General features: G+C 50.6%; 1 protein-coding gene across 5 annotated transcripts in view; it reads left to right on the forward strand.

Annotated features, from left to right (window-relative positions):
- Positions 1 to 593: 593 nt before the first annotated feature.
- Positions 594 to 18,880, forward strand: part of LOC133353636 (caskin-1-like) — a 151,392-nt gene continuing 133,105 nt past the window's right edge. For 3 of the 5 annotated variants that reach the window (XM_061570024.1, XM_061570026.1, XM_061570027.1), the window contains exon 1: positions 594 to 1,693. In XM_061570024.1, the coding sequence (XP_061426008.1) occupies positions 1,600 to 1,693 (94 nt within the window). In that variant the 5' untranslated portion in view covers positions 594 to 1,599. The remainder of the gene's footprint in view (positions 1,694 to 18,880) is intronic. The other 2 variants (XM_061570025.1, XM_061570028.1) reach the window with 1 other exon arrangement.

Genomic DNA, 18,880 nt, shown 5'->3' on the forward strand with positions numbered 1-18,880 from the left:
TTGTGCTTGCACATGTGTGGGTCTGCGCGTATGATCGTGTGGAGCGAGCGTGTGAGCGTGTGTGCGTGTGTGCGTGTGAGCGTGTGTGCGTGTGAGCGTGTGTGCGTGCGTGCGTGCATACGTGTGTGCGTGCGTGCGTGTGAGCGTGTGTACGTGTGTGCGTGTGTGCGTGTGAGCGTGTGTGCGTGTGTGCGTGTGAGCGTGTGAGCGTGTGTGCGTGTGTGCGTGCGACGATCTGAACCGGTCCTGGGGTTCCCCCTCGGTCGACTCAAGCCTCAAAAATAGAGTACCCGGTGCGATGTGTAATCATCGCCACTTGGGGAGACAAAGGCGGCCGGACGTGGTGTTGGCCACACACACCCTATTCGTGTGCCGTGCCGGCCGTCATAGGTACTACTCGTTACCAGCACTTGCCCTCCCGGCCTGACAAAGGCTATACGGGGGATCTTTGTCCTTGTATGCGTGTGCGCGCGTGCGTGTGAGTGAGTGCGAGCCTGCCTACCTATGTGTGCCTCGCTACATCATCAGCGCGTCCCGCCTCCTTTTCATGGAGGAGGCTCGGAATACGCGGCGAAGATGGTGTGAACAGGCGTGACTCCGTGCCATCACCACTACAACCATCATCACCGCCGCCGCCACCATCATCATCACCATCATCGCAGCAGCAGAAAAAAAAATACAACTCAATTGCAGCGACTCGTCGGCTAGCACGCAAACGTTGCGCGCGTGTGGGTGCGCATCTCACGGCGGAAGAGCGAGAGGGAGGGAGGGAGCGAGAGGGGGGAGAAGATAGAGCGAGAGGGGCGAGCGCGAGGAATACGCGAGAATGATGGCGCAGATATCAGGGGCTCCCGCTGCTGGCGCGGTGTGGCGCACAGGACGCCAGTGAAAGCCAAGCCGAGCCAGCGAGCCGAGCCAGCGAGCCAGCGAGAGGAGCCAGCCCAGCCCAGCCCCACGAATGCCTCTCTGCGCGCTCAGTCCCACGGACGCCGCCGCTGTTGTTGTGATGTCTGCTGCGTCGCGAGCCCAGTCGGCGGGATGCGCCGAGGCAGAGGCGGCCGCGTCAGGCCGGCGAATTCCATCTGCGGCAGCAGCAGCGGCAGCAGCAGCGGGGGCAGCGCAGCTGAAGCGCGGCGGGGATTCCTCCCGCATCGGAGACTGAATTGAGCAAGCAACGTGCTCGCGTACACACACACAGACACACACACGCACGTAAACACACACACGCGTACACAGACTTACGTAAACACACGGCTACACGCATACATCCCACACACGCTCTCAGACAAACACGCGCGCACACACACAAAAACAAGCAAGCAAAGAGCCCGGGGCTCGCATCTCAACCCACGAACCGAGGACATCCAAACTACACGAGCTCGACTCCCTCTGCTGCGTACACGCGCGGCTCCCTGCGGGCTGGAAGGGTTAACTCGGGGTGAGATCGGGGAGGCAGGCCAGCCGGCCGGCCAGGCAATTGAGGTGGACCTGGTGGCGAGGGTGGACTCTGAAGGTTTGTTGACCATCTCCGTCTGTAGCCGGCTAGCGAGCGTGCGTGTGGTTCGTGAGTGAACCTCCGTCTCCGTCGCCGCTGCCGATATGGGCAAGGATCAGGAGCTCGTACAAGCCGTGAAGAACGAGGACATCGCCACCGTCCAGCGCCTTCTGAACCGGTGCAAGGCCGGGCGAGCGAGTGAGTAGATGCGTCGGTGTTTGCGAGCGGCGCTCTAATTGCGTCGTCATTGGCCGTTTAGCTGTCACGACCCCTTCATTCTTCCTTCTACCTCTGCCGCCTCCTTGTCGCTGGCGGCGTGATCGTACTACAGGTGTGCTGATAGACTGGCATTGCTCGCGGGCATCTGGAACGGCACCGCAGCTGCGGCGCGTTACGCACGCCAATGTCCGGGCGACGAACACATTGTTGTTATGCACAGTGCGTTTCCGTATGTCGGGTCGGTTCAAAGCGGATGATGGTCATTGAATGTGTGAAGTGTTTGGTTGTGACACTTGTAGAAATGTGGAACTCTAGGCTGAGCCAAGCGGATAAGGAGGGGAACCCATCAGCCTCAGCCCAGGCTCTCGTGTGCGGGGGATCAAATTCGAAGACATTTGGTTCACGTGATTTTTTTTCCTCCCTCTATAGATTTCAGCACGGTTATTATATGTAGCTACCACGTCGTAGCTTTCTAACCCTTCTGGAACATCGTGCGACTTTCCACCCGTCACTCGCTCGCTCGGTGCCGCTCATCCCCGGGCAGGCGTCTTGGATGTAAATCGTCGTTTGCACGCAACACGGGAACGTTCGCAGTTGGGGCGATTGCGTCATTGGCCAGTGAAGCTGCGCGTGGCTTATTAGCGCACGTGCGTCCAATACCCAACTGCGTTGTGCGCTCATCTCTGAATGTGTGACGATCATCCATGCGCTCGGGTTGGCGTTGACTCCGTTTAACAAACGCACGACGGTGATGCGGATTACGTGATGTTTTCCGAAATCATAAACATGTCGAGGAAAGTACAATTCAAAAAATTCTAACGTCCTTCATTAAATCAGGCGAGTGCCAATTATAATCTTTATTTTTTTCGCCTGGGTAAGTGATCCCAAACCCCCTTCCCCGCCCGGCCGTCTTTGTCTCCCCACTGCTCTTCCCTTCTTGCTTCTGGCAATACGTCCAGGAGCTAAATGCCAATGGCGAGGTCTGCTCGCCACGACGAGGAGGGCTTCGGTAGAACGCGGTAGTGGAGTTGTTTGCTGTTTCCTCCTCCGTCGAAGTGGCCCAGATCGCGGCGGTTCACGATACGGAGTATCGACTCCATATCGCGATGTTGACCACCATCAGCCCGACTGCCCATCCACGGCAGGTGCCACGGCTCTTCGTGTTGTAAATCTCGCGGTGGCTCAAACCGCGTTCTGCTGCGTGTTGACGTGGACGGTGACGAGTCGCGTCTGGGCGTTGGGGGCGGTGTCGTGCAGAGCGCCTACGCTACGCAACCGATTTCCATTACATCACGCAACACACACAGAGAGCACACACACACAGCACACACATCACACACACACAGCACACACGCACACAGCACACCCACGTCACACACATTACACACACAGCACACACACACATGTCACACACAGCACACATCACACACACACATTACACATACACAGCACACACATATCACACACATAGCACACACACAGAGCACACACATATCACACACATAGTACACACGTCACACACATTACACGCACAGCACACACACACAGCACACACGTCACACAGCACACACAGCACACACAAACAGGACACATACACCACACACATCAGACTGTGCATGCACACACACAGTACACACATTACAGTCCACACACACAGCACACATATATCACACACACATCACACACATTACATACACACAGCACACATCACACACATTACACACACATCACACACATATCACACACACAGCGCACACATCAAACACATCACACACACAGCACACGCACACGTTATATGCTACGCACACATCAGACATAACACATCACACACATACATAACACACAACAGACACACAACACACATACAACGTATCAATCGCAACACGTGACACAAGACACACGACACGTGATCGCTCCCACAGCACATGGAGCACGGGACGCTCGGCCTCACACCGCTCAGTATGTGCACGCAAAGCAAATGCACACCACGAAAGCATCGCACATTATGAATATCAGGCACAGCCACACATCGTACTCCCATCAGGCGCAACACGCAGCAGCAGCAGCACACTCATAGCACCGCGCAGTGCTAATTGGTGCCTGCGTTCAGCACCAGTGAGCTGACAAATGTTTGACGTGACGCCGAATGTTATTTCTCGGTTGGCTACGTACGGTGCGAAGTAAGTTCAACGTACAGGCAGCCGGAGGGGGGTGTTGAGCCAGCACTCCCAATACCCTCCCTGAAGAAGGTCCATTGCCCGAAACGTCGCCTATATCTTTTTATCTGTTAAGCCCACAGCGTCGTTGACGAATGTGTCGAGACGTCAAGTGACACGCCGCACATCTTATGGCTGTCAATTGGTAACCGTTGTCACGATCGATTTGCAGCCTGCCAGAGTCAGGTGCCGTTTTCAGTGGCGCGTGAGTGGTGAATGCACTGATTATTGGCACGCGCCAATCTACAAACAGCACGGCGGCTGCAGTCACCGCGTGGTAAATATGCCCTGGTTTGTCAGTGAAAAGGGACAACCGTGCCATTACCTTGCCTGCTCACGCCACTGCTGTCGGAAGACCCTCCGCTAGAGGGAGCACCAAAGGGTATTTGGCCTACTCTTCCACGCGGACCAGACGTCTTGAAAGAGGCTGGCGTATCCATAGTGTGCTCACCACGAAACCGTGGTCATACCCTTCGTTGCTAGACGTGGCTATATACATGAAAGCAACAATCGTTTTTTTATTGTTTATTTTCAATGTGGTTATTTATCATGAAAACAAATCTACGTTTACCAGCCCGAGTATACATCCATTGAATGATTCTCATATCCACGGTGCATTGAATGCGCTATCATACAGCCGAACGAGAGAGGCCATGCTATCAGGAGGACTTATAATGACGGGTACCTGGGTTCTGAGATGCCAGGCCGTGAGTAATCTGGGGTTCTCATGCCTTGTGAGTTGATTGTCTCGAGCGATACAAACGCCCCTCCCCCAGAAGTTTGGCCGCACCGAACAAGTCCCTTGGTGTTGATAAAGTGTTCTTGCCAATACTAACATCAGGCAACACGACAGCCTTGGTTTTAAACAGGCCACAGTCGGCTGACGAGCCTCGGGAAATCCAAAACCGGTCCAGAATTTCAATGCAAACAACAACGCCGCTACTGTAGCACATTGTTGGAGAGGGTCCTCAGATAATGTTGTTCAACTTCTTGGTTCTTTCGGTAAAGTCACGTAGAAGGGAAATAATAAAATAAAATAAATAAAACATAATAAAACATAAAAAAACATTTACATTTTTTTTTATTTTATTATGTTTTATTTTTCTTATTTTATTATTTCCCTTCTACGTGACTTTACCGAAAGAACCAAGAAGATTAATCGTTGCAGTCACGAAAGCTTTAAATCGAAATGTTGTTCAAATTTAAGCTGGCGCAACAGACGACTGTCAGTCAAATCATTATTTGCGATCGACGTCGCATCACATTTGGCTTTTCACCCAAAACACTTTTTTCTGAATATTCTCGCTCCCGAGATTTAAACTCGGTTCGATTGTGAAGCCAATTAGTGAGATGCCGCTCGACCTATGTGTGCGCAAGAGGCAATTGAAGCGACCTAAGCAGTCATCCTGCGACGTCACCTTCCAGAAAGCCCCTTTGCCTACGAACAAGGGGCGATGTTGCACCACGCTGTGCAAGAAATCCCAACAGGAAACGTATCCGTCTAAAGACAGACTGATGTCAACATCAACATTTGAATTCAAACGGAAGAGAAAAACAATCAAATATATTGTACATGTATGAGTTTCATTCCCAATTTAATTCATTATCGGGTTAAGACCAAGCCTGTTCGACTCAGATCGGAGAGAGTAGGATCGTGAGTGCGATATAGGATTGTATGTAATCCGACTTGCCACTGTTTGTTATGCTCTGATAATCTCATTAATATGTAATTGTATGCGATAGACATGGCTCTTTTAGCAGTCAGATTTACCAGCGCTAACAGCGTTAACGCGTAATCCGATTCGAGCTGGATAGGATGGCTAGCACACAGATTAAACCTTTGTTTTGCATGCCAGGTCTCACTCGCAAAGGGTATTTAGTCTCAAAATGCTCTCACCTGGATATACATGAAATTAAACCACGCACGGTGCGTGTGAAATGTGGAGACGCAGCCCTGCAACTTGCTTGCTCACGCCAATGCTGGTGGAAGGGCCTCCACTAGAGGGAGCCTTACAGTGCCCCACCAGATGATATTGGGTTTCCTCCTGCACGCCAGCTTTACGCCACCACGTGTGAGCAGTTCACGCACGCAGGTAAGCGCGCGCGCGTGCGCGTGCCTGTGGTGTACGCATCTGCAGTGTACGACTTTCTGTTATGCATTTGAAGTTGCTTAAGCAAATATTTCCACCATCCACTGTGATTCCACGTGGCTAGGCTTGCTAGCACGCAGTCGGATTCCATCAAGATATTTAGGGCCCGTTCACGCACTGGCGAATGCTCCTTTTCCTTCGTTGTTTTTTTTGGCATAAAATAAAATAAACGCGCCGACGTCTCCGTCAACGGCCCTGGGGTGAATTGTCAACGTGATGTGTTTAGTTTAGTTTTTCCATCAGTCTCGTCCCACGGGCTTATTATCAATATTCGGATTCACGAGCCGCCAACGTTGTCACACGAGGTAATGCGTTTTGATTCCACGTGGCTGGCCTCGGCGCAGCACGCGAGCTGAATCCGGGAGCGCTAAGTGGATCACGACACCGATGGCTCCGTGTGTGTCAGAGCGCGCCGCGCCCTGCGTTCGATACCCGGGTGCGACGTGCCCATTGTGGAACCCCCGCGTTGTAAAGCCACCCACACTCGTGTGTTGAGATGCAGGTCGCAATCTTCATCATCACAATCCATGGCCCAGATACCCCGTAGGTGTTCACTGCACATTTCGTCATTTGTTTCCACTTTCCTTTGTCGTGTTCCCAATAAATCCAAAATGCAGTCTGCTTCAGGCTGGTTCGATGTAACGTGTTCCAACAGAGGCGACATTTTTGAGTGACAACCTAAAGTTGAAAACGGAGTTGCCGACAACTCCATGGGACTGACCCCTCAAGAATTCCCCTTCCGATCGGACTGCCGTTTCTCTGAAATTTCCCATCCACGAACGTTTGAACAGAAAAAGAGCAACCTCCGCTCCCAAGCGATCGCACTCCACAGGGGCGAGACTCGTTAGTATGCGCTCGCGATCCAGAGGCGAGCGCACTGGTAAATTCAGGGCACACTCGCAGGAACAAAACGGGGGAGGGTGGTCGGGGTTTGGTAGCTGCGAGCCCAAAGTCCTTCTCATTACCGGCAGCGTGCAGTGGCACTGGTCAATACCTGTGAAGGAAGCACGGCGCAATAGCTCTGTGCGATAACCACGCTCTGACAAAGCAGCCGGCAGAATGCGGCTGCGTTGGGTTCGTTTTCTCATGACCGTTTTGTCTTTCACCTTTAACTTGCCTTCGGGCGCAATGCTCAGGTGTCAATGTGGTCACGTGATCAGAGTCGGTGTCAGTCTCTCTGCTCAGGTGAGCAGTGGGGCAGCAACTCTTGTACAGTACAGTGATTGCTCTGAGTGGAAATGCAACGTTCCCGTGACGGGGGAAATCATTAATAATCAGAATGCAAACAACTAATGAACAGATGTTTGTCAAGGCACTCTTGGATTTGGGCCAGACTGTCTGTGACTGACACATCATGAGGAGGTACTCATCCAGCAGTGGATGATTTGCACATACTCTCCATGGGTAGTGTTTTGACACACCGCATCAGATACTCACGTAAGGCTGAGTCAACCTAGGGGATACCCCAGACTGGTTCAGATATTACACGCCACTGATGTGAGCTGTTGCCAGGAATAACATTCAGGTAGCCAAGTTTGTAGCGCGGTGTGCTAACAATTGTGCCATCACTCCACCATCAATAATTTGGAATGTGTTTGTAATCGAGGTTGACTTGTCATCATAATCATCATTATCACATCAATCATGATCACCCCAGGATCAAAACAACCAGCACCAATTTGTAGGAATGACAGTCGTTGTATGAACTGAGACATGCCATGAATATAGTAGGAGAATAATCATATTAATAATGTCATAAATAATTCACTGACATTTTCCATACAATGCTAAACGAAGGTCTCTCCGCGCTATATCAGCCGTGGAGGTTGTTTGACCATACTTCACCACGCTGGTCAGTGTGGGTTGGTGAAGGAAGGGGTCCAGCATTACTCGCCATTGATGATAGCCATGGCCAGGAATTGAACTCAGGGCTCCAACACTTAGTGGAGGAGGCCTTTTGTCCAACAGTGGACTGTTAAACATTTTTTTTAATTTTATGGCATTCGCTGCAGTGAACAACACAAACAAGACAACGGGTATGGTAGCAAACATCAGATTAGCTTATCTAAAAATGGATGTACTGAGTAATAACAATTTGATCATTAGAGATAATAACCAGGGGTTTTTTAAAGTCATTGAGAAGACAGAGTTCAACGTTGCAGCTGATTGGGTTTGTCCCTATTCACAGCGTAAGGTCAGTAACAGCGAACAAAATAACACCCTAAAAAATCTGAGAGAGAGGGGGGGGGGTCGTGGCCTTTTTCTTCACCCACGATAAGGCCTCAGTGAGTCTCCAGACTGTTTGTTTCAGAGGGCCCTGCTTTTAGATGTTTGGCCAATACAATTCAATGCACGGTTGGCACGTGGTAGGAGGAAACCGTAATACCCGGCATCGTCGCGCACACACATACACACGTGTGTGTACACAACATACAGACACAGATGCATTATGCACCTTTTGTGGAGCGTTATGGCTAGTAAAATAAAACCTCTCTTCGTACCGCCACATAAAAATGAAATATTTTCGGTTTATTGGGCGATGGGAGGATGGAGTATCTGGCAACGCAGCAGCCTCTTTCTCAACAAGTCAGACTTGGCTGATGAGACCCTGAAGGTTAAAACCACGGAATAATTTACTGCGGTAAACAAACGCTGCTGGATAATGTTAGTCCACAAGGCACGGAGATGATGGACTAAAACACATTTTATTTAGATGTAGAGAAACAAGCAGAGGTCCATTTCTTTCAGACGTACGTACGTACATGCGAGGGGAGCGCAGTGGCGCAGTGGTGAGCACACTGCACCATCAACCCGGCAACCTGAGTTGGATTCCCGGCCATGGCTCACATTCAGTGATGAATGATATCTGAAGCGGTCATGGCCATTGTCGCCCCTTCCCTAACCTGCAATGACCAGTTTGGTGAACTATGGTCAAGCTACCTCATGGGTAGTCCATCATCCAGCAGTGGATTGACTTTGAGACGTGCATCATCATCATTATTATTATTATGCACGCATACATGCACACATGCAAATTGCACGTCACTCGGTGCACCGTGCCGTTCTTCATGATGAGCAGACGAAAAGGTCGCGTTCACCCGGACGTCTGATGATCCCACGTTAATAATGAGAGCGACCTCAGCCAATGATGAGGGCGAGCGAGGGATGTGGTGGAGAGAGAGATAGGGGAGGGGGGGCCCTTTAGGCTCCAGTCGCAGGAGTCAGCGTGCTCCCAATTCATCGCAATAACAATAAATCCTGCCCGACACTCACGCCATCAAAATGCATTTATAAGAGGCTTCTCTGAACCGACGGGATTTCACATCCGGGCCCTGCATGGACCACGGCCCTGAATCTCAACCTCACAAAACACATCGGAGTAACCACGTGCTTCAACGAAAAATGTGCGGCGCTCATCTCCATTGGCCGCCTCGAACGATATGTGAAAATTCCACATTCCTATGGCAATGGGTCATTCCAATCTGAAAGAAAATCACTGGCAGTATCGCAGACGGTCGTACTCATTTTAATATCAGCAGCACATCAGCCAGTGGCCAATCTACCGCGAGATGCAGGCCTTACCCAAGCCACCTCCGTATCTCACGAACCTGCACCCGAGCTCATTTCACCGCTCCATCTCCCCCACGGACGCGTTTCGTTCCTTGGCTGCCACTCCGTCACCAATCCTGACCACTGCCAATCACCCCTGGTAGCGATGTGTGCAGCCGAAGCTCCACTTTGTTAACGTTAAGCTTTACTGTATTAACAAAAAACGCCTAACTGTTATTAAAGTACTCGTTTTACTTCTGTTTATTTACACGAACAATCACGGTCATTATTAGTAAAGAACGCCGTCATTCATTTATTTTCATTTTAACAAGAGTCCGGCACAGAGGGCGAGCGAGAAAGTAATGTACACATTTAGCGAAGCACAACACGATTTTGTTGTACCGGCTACATTTTGCATGCTTGGTATCGTTTGTGTGTGGGTGTGTAACAGGCAGGGGAGCATTGGTGCAGTGCTTAGTGCACTGCGCTACGAACCCGGCGACACACGTTCGATTATATCGACAAATATCTGACCTCCCCCAGGTTGACTCATCCTTAAATGAAACATGAGCATTGGGGAGAAAAGGGGCATCTGGTTGTGCTTTTAGCCACACTACACCTTTTCACAGATGTGTCGTGCCAGCCTTTATTAAGTGGTTGCTTTAAACAATTGCGCCGACATTCTGAATGGATATTTCAAGGGGGAGTGGGTGGGTGAGGGGGGTCCCTGTCTTGTTGTGAACGTTTACAATCCCGGCATCATTCAATGTTTGCCTCAGGCAGCAGTGCAGCGGCTACCCGTGAGATCTTCATTACAATCGATGGCTTAATTTTGGACCCATGATCTCATGTCTGCTGTGCATTGCTGGCTTCTTATTTATTTATGCATACATTTATCCCACCAGGGTGCCACTTAGGCCGGCGCAAAAAAGGCACATGTCACCCCTAATTGCTGCAACCTGTTGTAGGGCACGGCTGCAAATTCCCAGCTAACCGCCGTGGCAGGTGAATGCTGATTGATCAAGTATCGTTCGGTGTCGGATTTGGAATAAAAAAAAAGCCATTATTTACATTTGGTTTGTACAGTACTTTAATTAGACAGAATTACCCGCCGTTTTTCATTATTTCCGACGAGTTATCTCGTTTATCTTGACTATCTTGACTTTGAGAGCATTTAATCTGACGTTACCACACGGCCTCTGTTTGCATGGCCTCTGGAACAGCAAGACGTAGCCCTGAGACCACGTGGCTCGTATCGTGTGGACACACAACGCAGGTTGCACGTTCTCGGCTGCCCAACACAAGTCTGGTTGTTGTCATGAAATCATCAAATTATTTGTACATTTGCCATTCTGGACTGGACTTCCATGATAAAACTGGACTCCCATGGTCACATCGGTTACCACCGTCATCACCAATCCCACCACAAGCCTATCACAAACATTACTGTCACCATTATAACTCCACCACTAAAACCATATCATTCCCATAGCAACCAAGGTCACCATCACCACCATCAACATGACCACACAGCCACCACCATCACCACCACCAGCACCATTAGCGCTAGAGCACTGAATGCCGATCTAGAAACACCAGGATTCTGCTGAGTGCGGTCATACTGAGGCCTGTCGAAAGCATCATCACCGACAGACACACAAGTTAACCGTTATTGAACCATGAATTCGCATCATTGCACCCTTGCATCGTCATTGCACGAAATAAATACGCAAATAAAACCTTTATTACAGGACCCACGTGGGCTAATGACATCATTCAAACTTGTTAAGAAAAGGGAGTGAGTAGGGCTTGGATAGGGACGCGTCCGTCGCTAGAAGGGATTACGGCAGAGGGTCACAAATAATAACAAGAAAGAGAGCCAAGGGATGGAACGCATCCGAGAACACGTCAACCCGGGAGATGGAGCGATGGAATCGGCTCGTGCGCACGCGTAAAGTAGAATGTTACATCAAGAGACGACATCGGCTGGCGGAGGCCTTCATCCAGCGGTGGATTGATCAATGCCATGATGATGATAATGACGATGCACCATAAAATTGGTTGTGATGCTCTTTTTATGCAATCAGGGGCGAAGCACTTATGTAATCAGTGAGCGAGTTAGAGTCACGTGGTCACGTCGGTCGCATTGTGACTGTGTGTGTCTGTATGGAGAGCTGTGGACTAGTGGTTTGCGCACTGTTCAACAAACCCGGTCATCTGAGTTAGATTCCCGCTCGCGACCAATGGCAATGGCACATATTTGAAACGGATCGTGGGGCTCCCCTAGGTCGACTCGGCCTTAATCGAGTACCCGGTGCGGTGCGTAAATGTGGGCGTCTTGTTGTTTGGGACAGCCACCTGCGCCGGATCACCGCCGTACAAAGGACGGCGACCACAATGTGACCTCGGCAACAGCTTTGTTGAGGTCACGACGACGACAACAGCAATGGCTTCAATTCAATGCCCGTGACTCTTCACGGCCCTGCTGCACCGCAGCCCTCCATCGTGTTGCGGGTTGTGCCCGGCGCGCGTTGTTTCCCTCGTCCAGGTCATTCCCAGTTATCCTCCACGTCGCAGCGCAAGTGGCCGGGGTCAACCCCCGACTGAGCTTGCCGGGATCCGACGAGATCGGGCACATCGAGGGAGCTTTGGTCATGGGCCATCGGACGGTTTTCCTTTTTTTCATCTTAGGCCACAATGGAATTTTAGTCGGAGCTCTCCGATGTGTTTACCGCGGGGTTTTTGTTTGTTTGTTTTCAAGGAGCTATTCATCTCATGAACCAATTCAGTTGCAGAAGAAGTTCCCAGCATGTGGAGCTGAAACGTTTGACATGGTGGAGGGGGGGGGCAACATAGATATTGTGTGGGGGGCCACCACAACCACGTCGCGGCAGGGCCCTGCCACACACACACACGTGCACTTTCTAATCCTATATTGAAAACTGGGGTTCAGATTTTCAGTATTTCCCTTTGGGAAAATGCTAAAAATAGAGAGTCAATACACGTTGCAACGGAAAAAAAGGCTGGAAAAGGCTTATGTTGCAGTCGAAGCATTGACCATCTCAGGTTTTTAACCTTCCAACCTCCGAATTCCCTTTCTTTTTTCTGGCTCGTAGGAAATAGTGATGTGCCCGAATTCCAGTGCCATCCGAAAAACCTTCCACCGAAAATATTCAACACCCGGCTTCATGTTGTACAGGCACAGTTGTATCCACTACAATCTCCTGAGAGTGCACTGTACTGAATTACAAATTGGTGTTCTTGCATGTATTAATACGTAAGCAGCTGAAGCAATGTCGTTCAGTTTGCTTTGTTTAAAAAAAACCGTCAAAGTGGTTTCCAGTTCAAGAAAGTGTGAGAGGGCAGGTGTTTTCATCTCCTATTTAGAGATGACAAGCGTGGTTCACTTCTGAACAAATTGGTAGAAATGTTTATCAACCCTGGGGAGAGCGGGGGGGGATTTGAATTCACGACCTTCTGATCGTGAATGACGCCCTCTCCTGCCGTGCCAAATTCTCACAGAGTATATTTCCTGTTACTAGATAATGATAATAAATTACTATTCTTTTCGCAGGAAATCTCCACTGAGAGCCAATGCTCTTTTTTTCGGAAAGGTTCTGGCTTGGGATGTTTGGCCAATTCCATTGTACGTATGTACCTAAGTATGTTAAACTTTTTTAGCACCGTACGTAACACACCGTGCTAAACGGAGGTGCAGATGTAATCCTCACGGTTTAATTTGAATGCGTCGGGTGCCCACATTGGTGTGTGCAGTAGCAGTGGTTGGGGTAGTGGTTGGGTAGTGTAATGAGTGTCTTGCATTGTTGTGGGAGAAAACTGCAGCATCTGGAGAAACTCCACACACACAAAGGAGATCACACTCAGCGATCCGCACAGATGGATTCTGTTCACAGACTCAGGCGAATGAGTGGATGACATCTCTCTGCGGGCCACACCCATTGCCCGTACTTCTACATCCTAGCATCTTGCAGCCCTTGCAACAACCACACCTCCGATTCCTGGCAAACCCGAGCTGTGACCCATCCAGCCACGAATGAGGTTAAAACCCTGCCTATCTTCCGAGATCCAGAGAGGTCGGGCATATTCAGGTTGATTTGTTCTTGCAGTGATTTGTAGAGCACGCTGCAAAAAGCATGAATGCACTATGTATGTGTGTATAGCGTGTTGTGTATACATTTAACACAATGTCTATGCATTCAATATGCCCCACTGTCCATTTCAAATACACAGGCGAATGTGTCGTTGTATGTGCACACAGGCGTGTGCCTGTGTTGTCAATGAGTTCCGTGTAACGCGTGCATTGTGTGTGTGTGTGCGTGTGTATGTAATGCACTGCATGCATTATGTGTGCGCGTGTGTATGCATTGCACTGCATGCATTATGCATGCACTGCGTTTGTTACGTTGCACGCGCTTGTAAGCGTGCGTGCATTGTGGTGAGCCCTGTTCTGACTGTAACTTTGAGGCGGATATGCAAGGGCTTTAGTTCATTACTAATGCATCAGATTTTGAGGCACTTTTATTTATTGCTTTAAGAGAGGACTGGATGGGCGGCTGGGTAGGTGGCGAGGTGGGTAGATGGCTGCCTGGGTGTGTGGCGGGTGGGTGACTGGCTGGTTAGCTGGGTGAGTACATGACTGAATGGGTGGATGGCTGCCTGGGTGTGTGGCGGGTGGGTGACTGGCTGGTTAGCTGGGTGAGTACATGACTGAATGGGTGGATGGCTGCCCTGGGTGTGTGGCGGGTGGGTGACTGGCTGGTTAGCTGGGTGAGTACATGACTGAATGGGTGGATGGCTGCCCTGGGTGTGTGGCGGGTGGGTGACTGGCTGGTTAGCTGGGTGAGTACATGACTGAATGGGTGGATGGCTGCCCTGGGTGTGTGGCGGGTGGGTGACTGGCTGGTTAGCTGGGTGAGTACATGACTGAATGGGTGGATGGCTGCCCTGGGTGTGTGGCGGGTGGGTGACTGGCTGGTTAGCTGGGTGAGTACATGACTGAATGGGTGGATGGCTGCCCTGGATGTGTGGCGGGTGGGTGACTGGCTGATTAGCTGGGTGAGTACATGACTGAATGGGTGGATGGCTGCCCTGGGTGTGTGGCGGGTGGGTGACTGGCTGGTTAGCTGGGTGAGTACATGACTGAATGGGTGGATGGCTGCCCTGGGTGTGTGGCGGGTGGGTGACTGGCTGGTTAGCTGGGTGAGTACATGACTGAATGGGTGGATGGCTGCCTGGGTGTGTGGCGGGTGGGTGACTAGCTGGTTAGCTGGGTGAGTACATGACTGAATGGGCGGATGGCTGCCCTGGGTGTGTGGCGGGTGGGTGACTGGCTGGTTAGCTGGGTGAGTACATGACTGAATGGGTGGATGGCTGCCCTGGGTGTGTGGCGGGTGGGTGACTGGCTGGTTAGCTGGGTGAGTACATGACTGAATGGGCGGATGGCTGCCCTGGGTGTGTGGCGGGTGGGTGACTAGCTGGTTAGCTGGGTGAGTACATGACTGAATGGGCGGATGGCTGCCCTGGGTGTGTGGCGGGTGGGTGACTGTCTGGTTAGCTGGGTGAGTACATGACTGAATGGGTGGATGGCTGCCCTGGGTGTGTGGCGGGTGGGTGACTGGCTGGTTAGCTGGGTGAGTACATGACTGAATGGGTGGATGGCTGCCCTGGGTGTGTGGCGGGTGGGTGACTGGCTGGTTAGCTGGGTGAGTACATGACTGAATGGGTGGATGGCTGGCTGGGTGGGTAGCTGGGTGTATGGGTGGGTGGGTGGCGACATGTTAACTACCTCGCCTGCTATACAGGAGGTCGTGGGTTTTATCCCGACCCTGACGCCTGCTGCTGTGTATTTGGAGTTTAGGCGTGTTCTCCTCGTAGTCGCGTGGATTTTTCTACTTCAGTTTTTCCCTCCACATTTAGAAACGTGCGTTTAAGAGTATCTGTTGACTTGAAGCTTTCGTGACTGCAGGAATTCATATTCTTTGGGTCTTTCGGTAAAGTCACGTAGATAGGTTCAAAGAAAATAACAAAACTACGACAAGCGGTGTTGCGATCGAAACGTCGTAGTTTTTTGTTATTTTCGTATTTTCTTTGAACCTATCTACGTGACTTTACAGAAATACCCAAAAAATATAAGAGTATCTGCTTTGCTAGAAATGCCCATATGATAAACCACTTCTTTGGGCTATCATTTGTGAGAGTCAGGTCGCTCCTGAAAAATAGCTGTATCGCCCAGTGGGCCTTACCTGGTAAAATATAAAATAAATTAAATAGATATCCAGCTAGCCAGCTATCTGTGGGCGCCGTAGGAGGTGTTGGTATGCTGGGGGAGATGGCCATCACCACCACCACCACCACTCTCTACACCAATCAGGGTGGAATGAGGCATTGCTTCATCCCTTAATATTGATCCTTCTAGCTCACGACACACACGCATCGACGTGTGTAAGAATCAATATTTTTTCAATTCGAATATGTGTTGCATTCAATGTTCTCACGGCCCCCTCCAGCCATTAGAGGCTGCTACATTTACCACAACTGTTAACAAAAATAATAATAATAATCATGAAATCTTGAATGGAAGTGATGCCTACTCCACCACCAGCACCAGCAGCCACACCACCGAGAGAGAGGCAGCCTGAGGTCGCGATGACAGCCCGAATGTACCGTTCACATGCTGAGGGTTTGATAATACCTCCTCCAATACCGCCAAACGACACCATCGACACGCTTACCAACTCTACCCAATTAGAATGAATGTCACGGCAAGCAACACGACCTCCAGTTGCCCCACCGCTTACACGATCGGCAGTGGCCACGGAAGCACGCGTCGATTAAAATGTGTTCTCCTCGCGAAATGGCACGGGGATCGAATCACATGAATAAGAAGCGGTTCAGGTTATTTGCTCACAATAATACTGATTTAAAATCGTAACGTGCCACACAGGTGCTCACGCAACTCTCGGAGTGAGCAAACGATTCGGTGGCACGAGCAGGAACCCACAGACAAGCGGAAAGGCAGCAGCCCAGCTCTGCCATCCTCTATGTAGGCAGTATTAAGATGTTTGCCGCCAATCGATGAGTGTTTATGCACGTGGGAGAAAACTGGAGCACCCAGAGAAATACTATGCACGCGAGGGGGCAACCCTCTATCCCATGCAGATTGGTCCACATTTTTCCCAGACCGCAATAACAAAACTGTACAAACGAGGCGGAACAAAATGAGCAGTGGTACAACATGAGACGCTGATGATGAAGCTAAACAGGTTGATGGACTGGCACTCACTCACAAACAAACAGATACGAGTTTGGAAATGTCATGGGAAAAATAATATCTCACAATACTGGAGGAGGTGAGAACTACATGTGAATGCATTGTCTTGGGTGTGGTGTATTGTAGCAATTATTGTAATCACTACTGCTACGCAACTGACAACAATCGCGACTCGTGACATCTCGGGAAGACTTACGCAGATTTCCCAAGAGAGCTACATCAACAGTGGAGGACGATTCCTGAGAAAAACCCGGGCAGGTGGCGAACCAAACACAAGAACGCCGCACGCCCTCACACTGCCGCCGTGACCCCCTTCCTTGTTGCTGCCGACCCAGTGGGAGGTGACGATCCTTGGGACGCCACGGATCCAGCAGCAGCCGTCCCCTGGCAGGGAGTGGAGTGGAGCCGCAGTAGACGCGTGGACTCCACTGCCTCCTTGGGGGGGGGCAGCTGCTACCCGGCCACCTAATTAGCATATCCCCCAGGCCCACCCTGCCCCCCGCCCCCCCCCAATCCGCACACGAACGTCTTATTCCTAATTTGGCATTGACTGACAGACCTCGGGCATCCGTCCATTTCATCGGGAGCCTGTCCCCCCCCCCCCCCCCCCACAGGCTTGGCCATTGTCTCACGGTAATGTCCTCAACCCCGAGATTTGCCGATTTGACTCCTATATTTTTATCCTCAAAAAGTATTTTTAAAACGTTGTTCCATTCGCTGATTCTACTTTAACTTGTTTTCTGGCAGCGTCATGCCACAAGATGACGATGAGCTGGTGTGGAAATTCGACATTCATGCGACGTAGGACGCACACCTTCTGGTGTCACACAAAGAGGTTCTCAATGTATTAACCCGAGGGGTTTGATGAGATGAGTTGACCCCCAACCAGCATGAGTGAACTAATGATGAGAACGATGAACTCAATCATGAGTGTGCTGTCTTTCTCACGTGGCTGGCCATTACATCAACACGAACACGTGGTCAGTTATTAATTCCTTAATGAATAAACTCATTCGATATTTCGATAATCTGGTGAATGCATCTTGAAGAATTACGGACTTAAGATGTGTATCATGGTTGCTGTGCGCTGTCATTGGTGACCCAGCTGAGACCAAGGAGCCGAAACCACCATCACGTCCTCGCAGCAGCGGCTTTTAGCCGCTAGCCATTGAACAAAGACGGTCAACCGCACCTCGCGCTTTCAGATTCGCTACTGTGGCCGTCTGGAACGCTCTTCCCCCTGATATTAGGAAGCCACTGGAGCTGTGCACTTTAAAATCTTGATTGAAAACGATTTTTCTGAGAACTGCTTTTTGTGTTTAGTCTGCTGTTCTTCCCCGGCACCTCCAATTAGCATGGTTGGCTACGAACGGTGTGAAAGAAGTTCATCATACATACATACATCAAAATCACTGCGTTTGTCAAATTCGTTCCTCTCGGGTCGGGGTCGGGGAGTTGAACCCAGGTGGTCAGCGTTCTGGCTCAGTGCTGTGGCACAGGCCCAGCATCGCCCTCTCAGCCACCACGCTGTTTTATTAGCGCAGCGCCTGCATGAAAGCGGTAACAGCTTTAGACATGAATCAAGAGCACTCCTCCACCCACCAAGTACTTAAAGCTGTGAGTGCCTTTCTTGTGGTCTAAGTGGTATGTTTATGCCACCAGCCCACCCACTTCCTTCTGCCTGCAGAAAAAAAAGACATCTCCCCTATAGCCTGAACAGACTGTTGGTGCAAGCGCTGTTTAGCGAGCACCTCTGAAGGACGGCATGGCACACGAGGGGGTGGGTGGCCAGAACCACACCCGGCTGCCTTTGTCTCCCCAGTGGCGATGTTTACACACCGCGCCAGGTACTCGTTTGTGGCTGAGTCGACCAGAACACACACACACGTCCACATATGCACATGCATTTACACAAAAACAAAGGTCCCCTTGTTTGCTGTGAAGGCTATAGAGGCACATG

This window comes from Lethenteron reissneri, chromosome 44 (assembly GCF_015708825.2).
Source record: "Lethenteron reissneri isolate LAM-NWPU_2019-01 chromosome 44, ASM1570882v1, whole genome shotgun sequence".
Taxonomy (NCBI): domain Eukaryota; kingdom Metazoa; phylum Chordata; class Hyperoartia; order Petromyzontiformes; family Petromyzontidae; genus Lethenteron; species Lethenteron reissneri.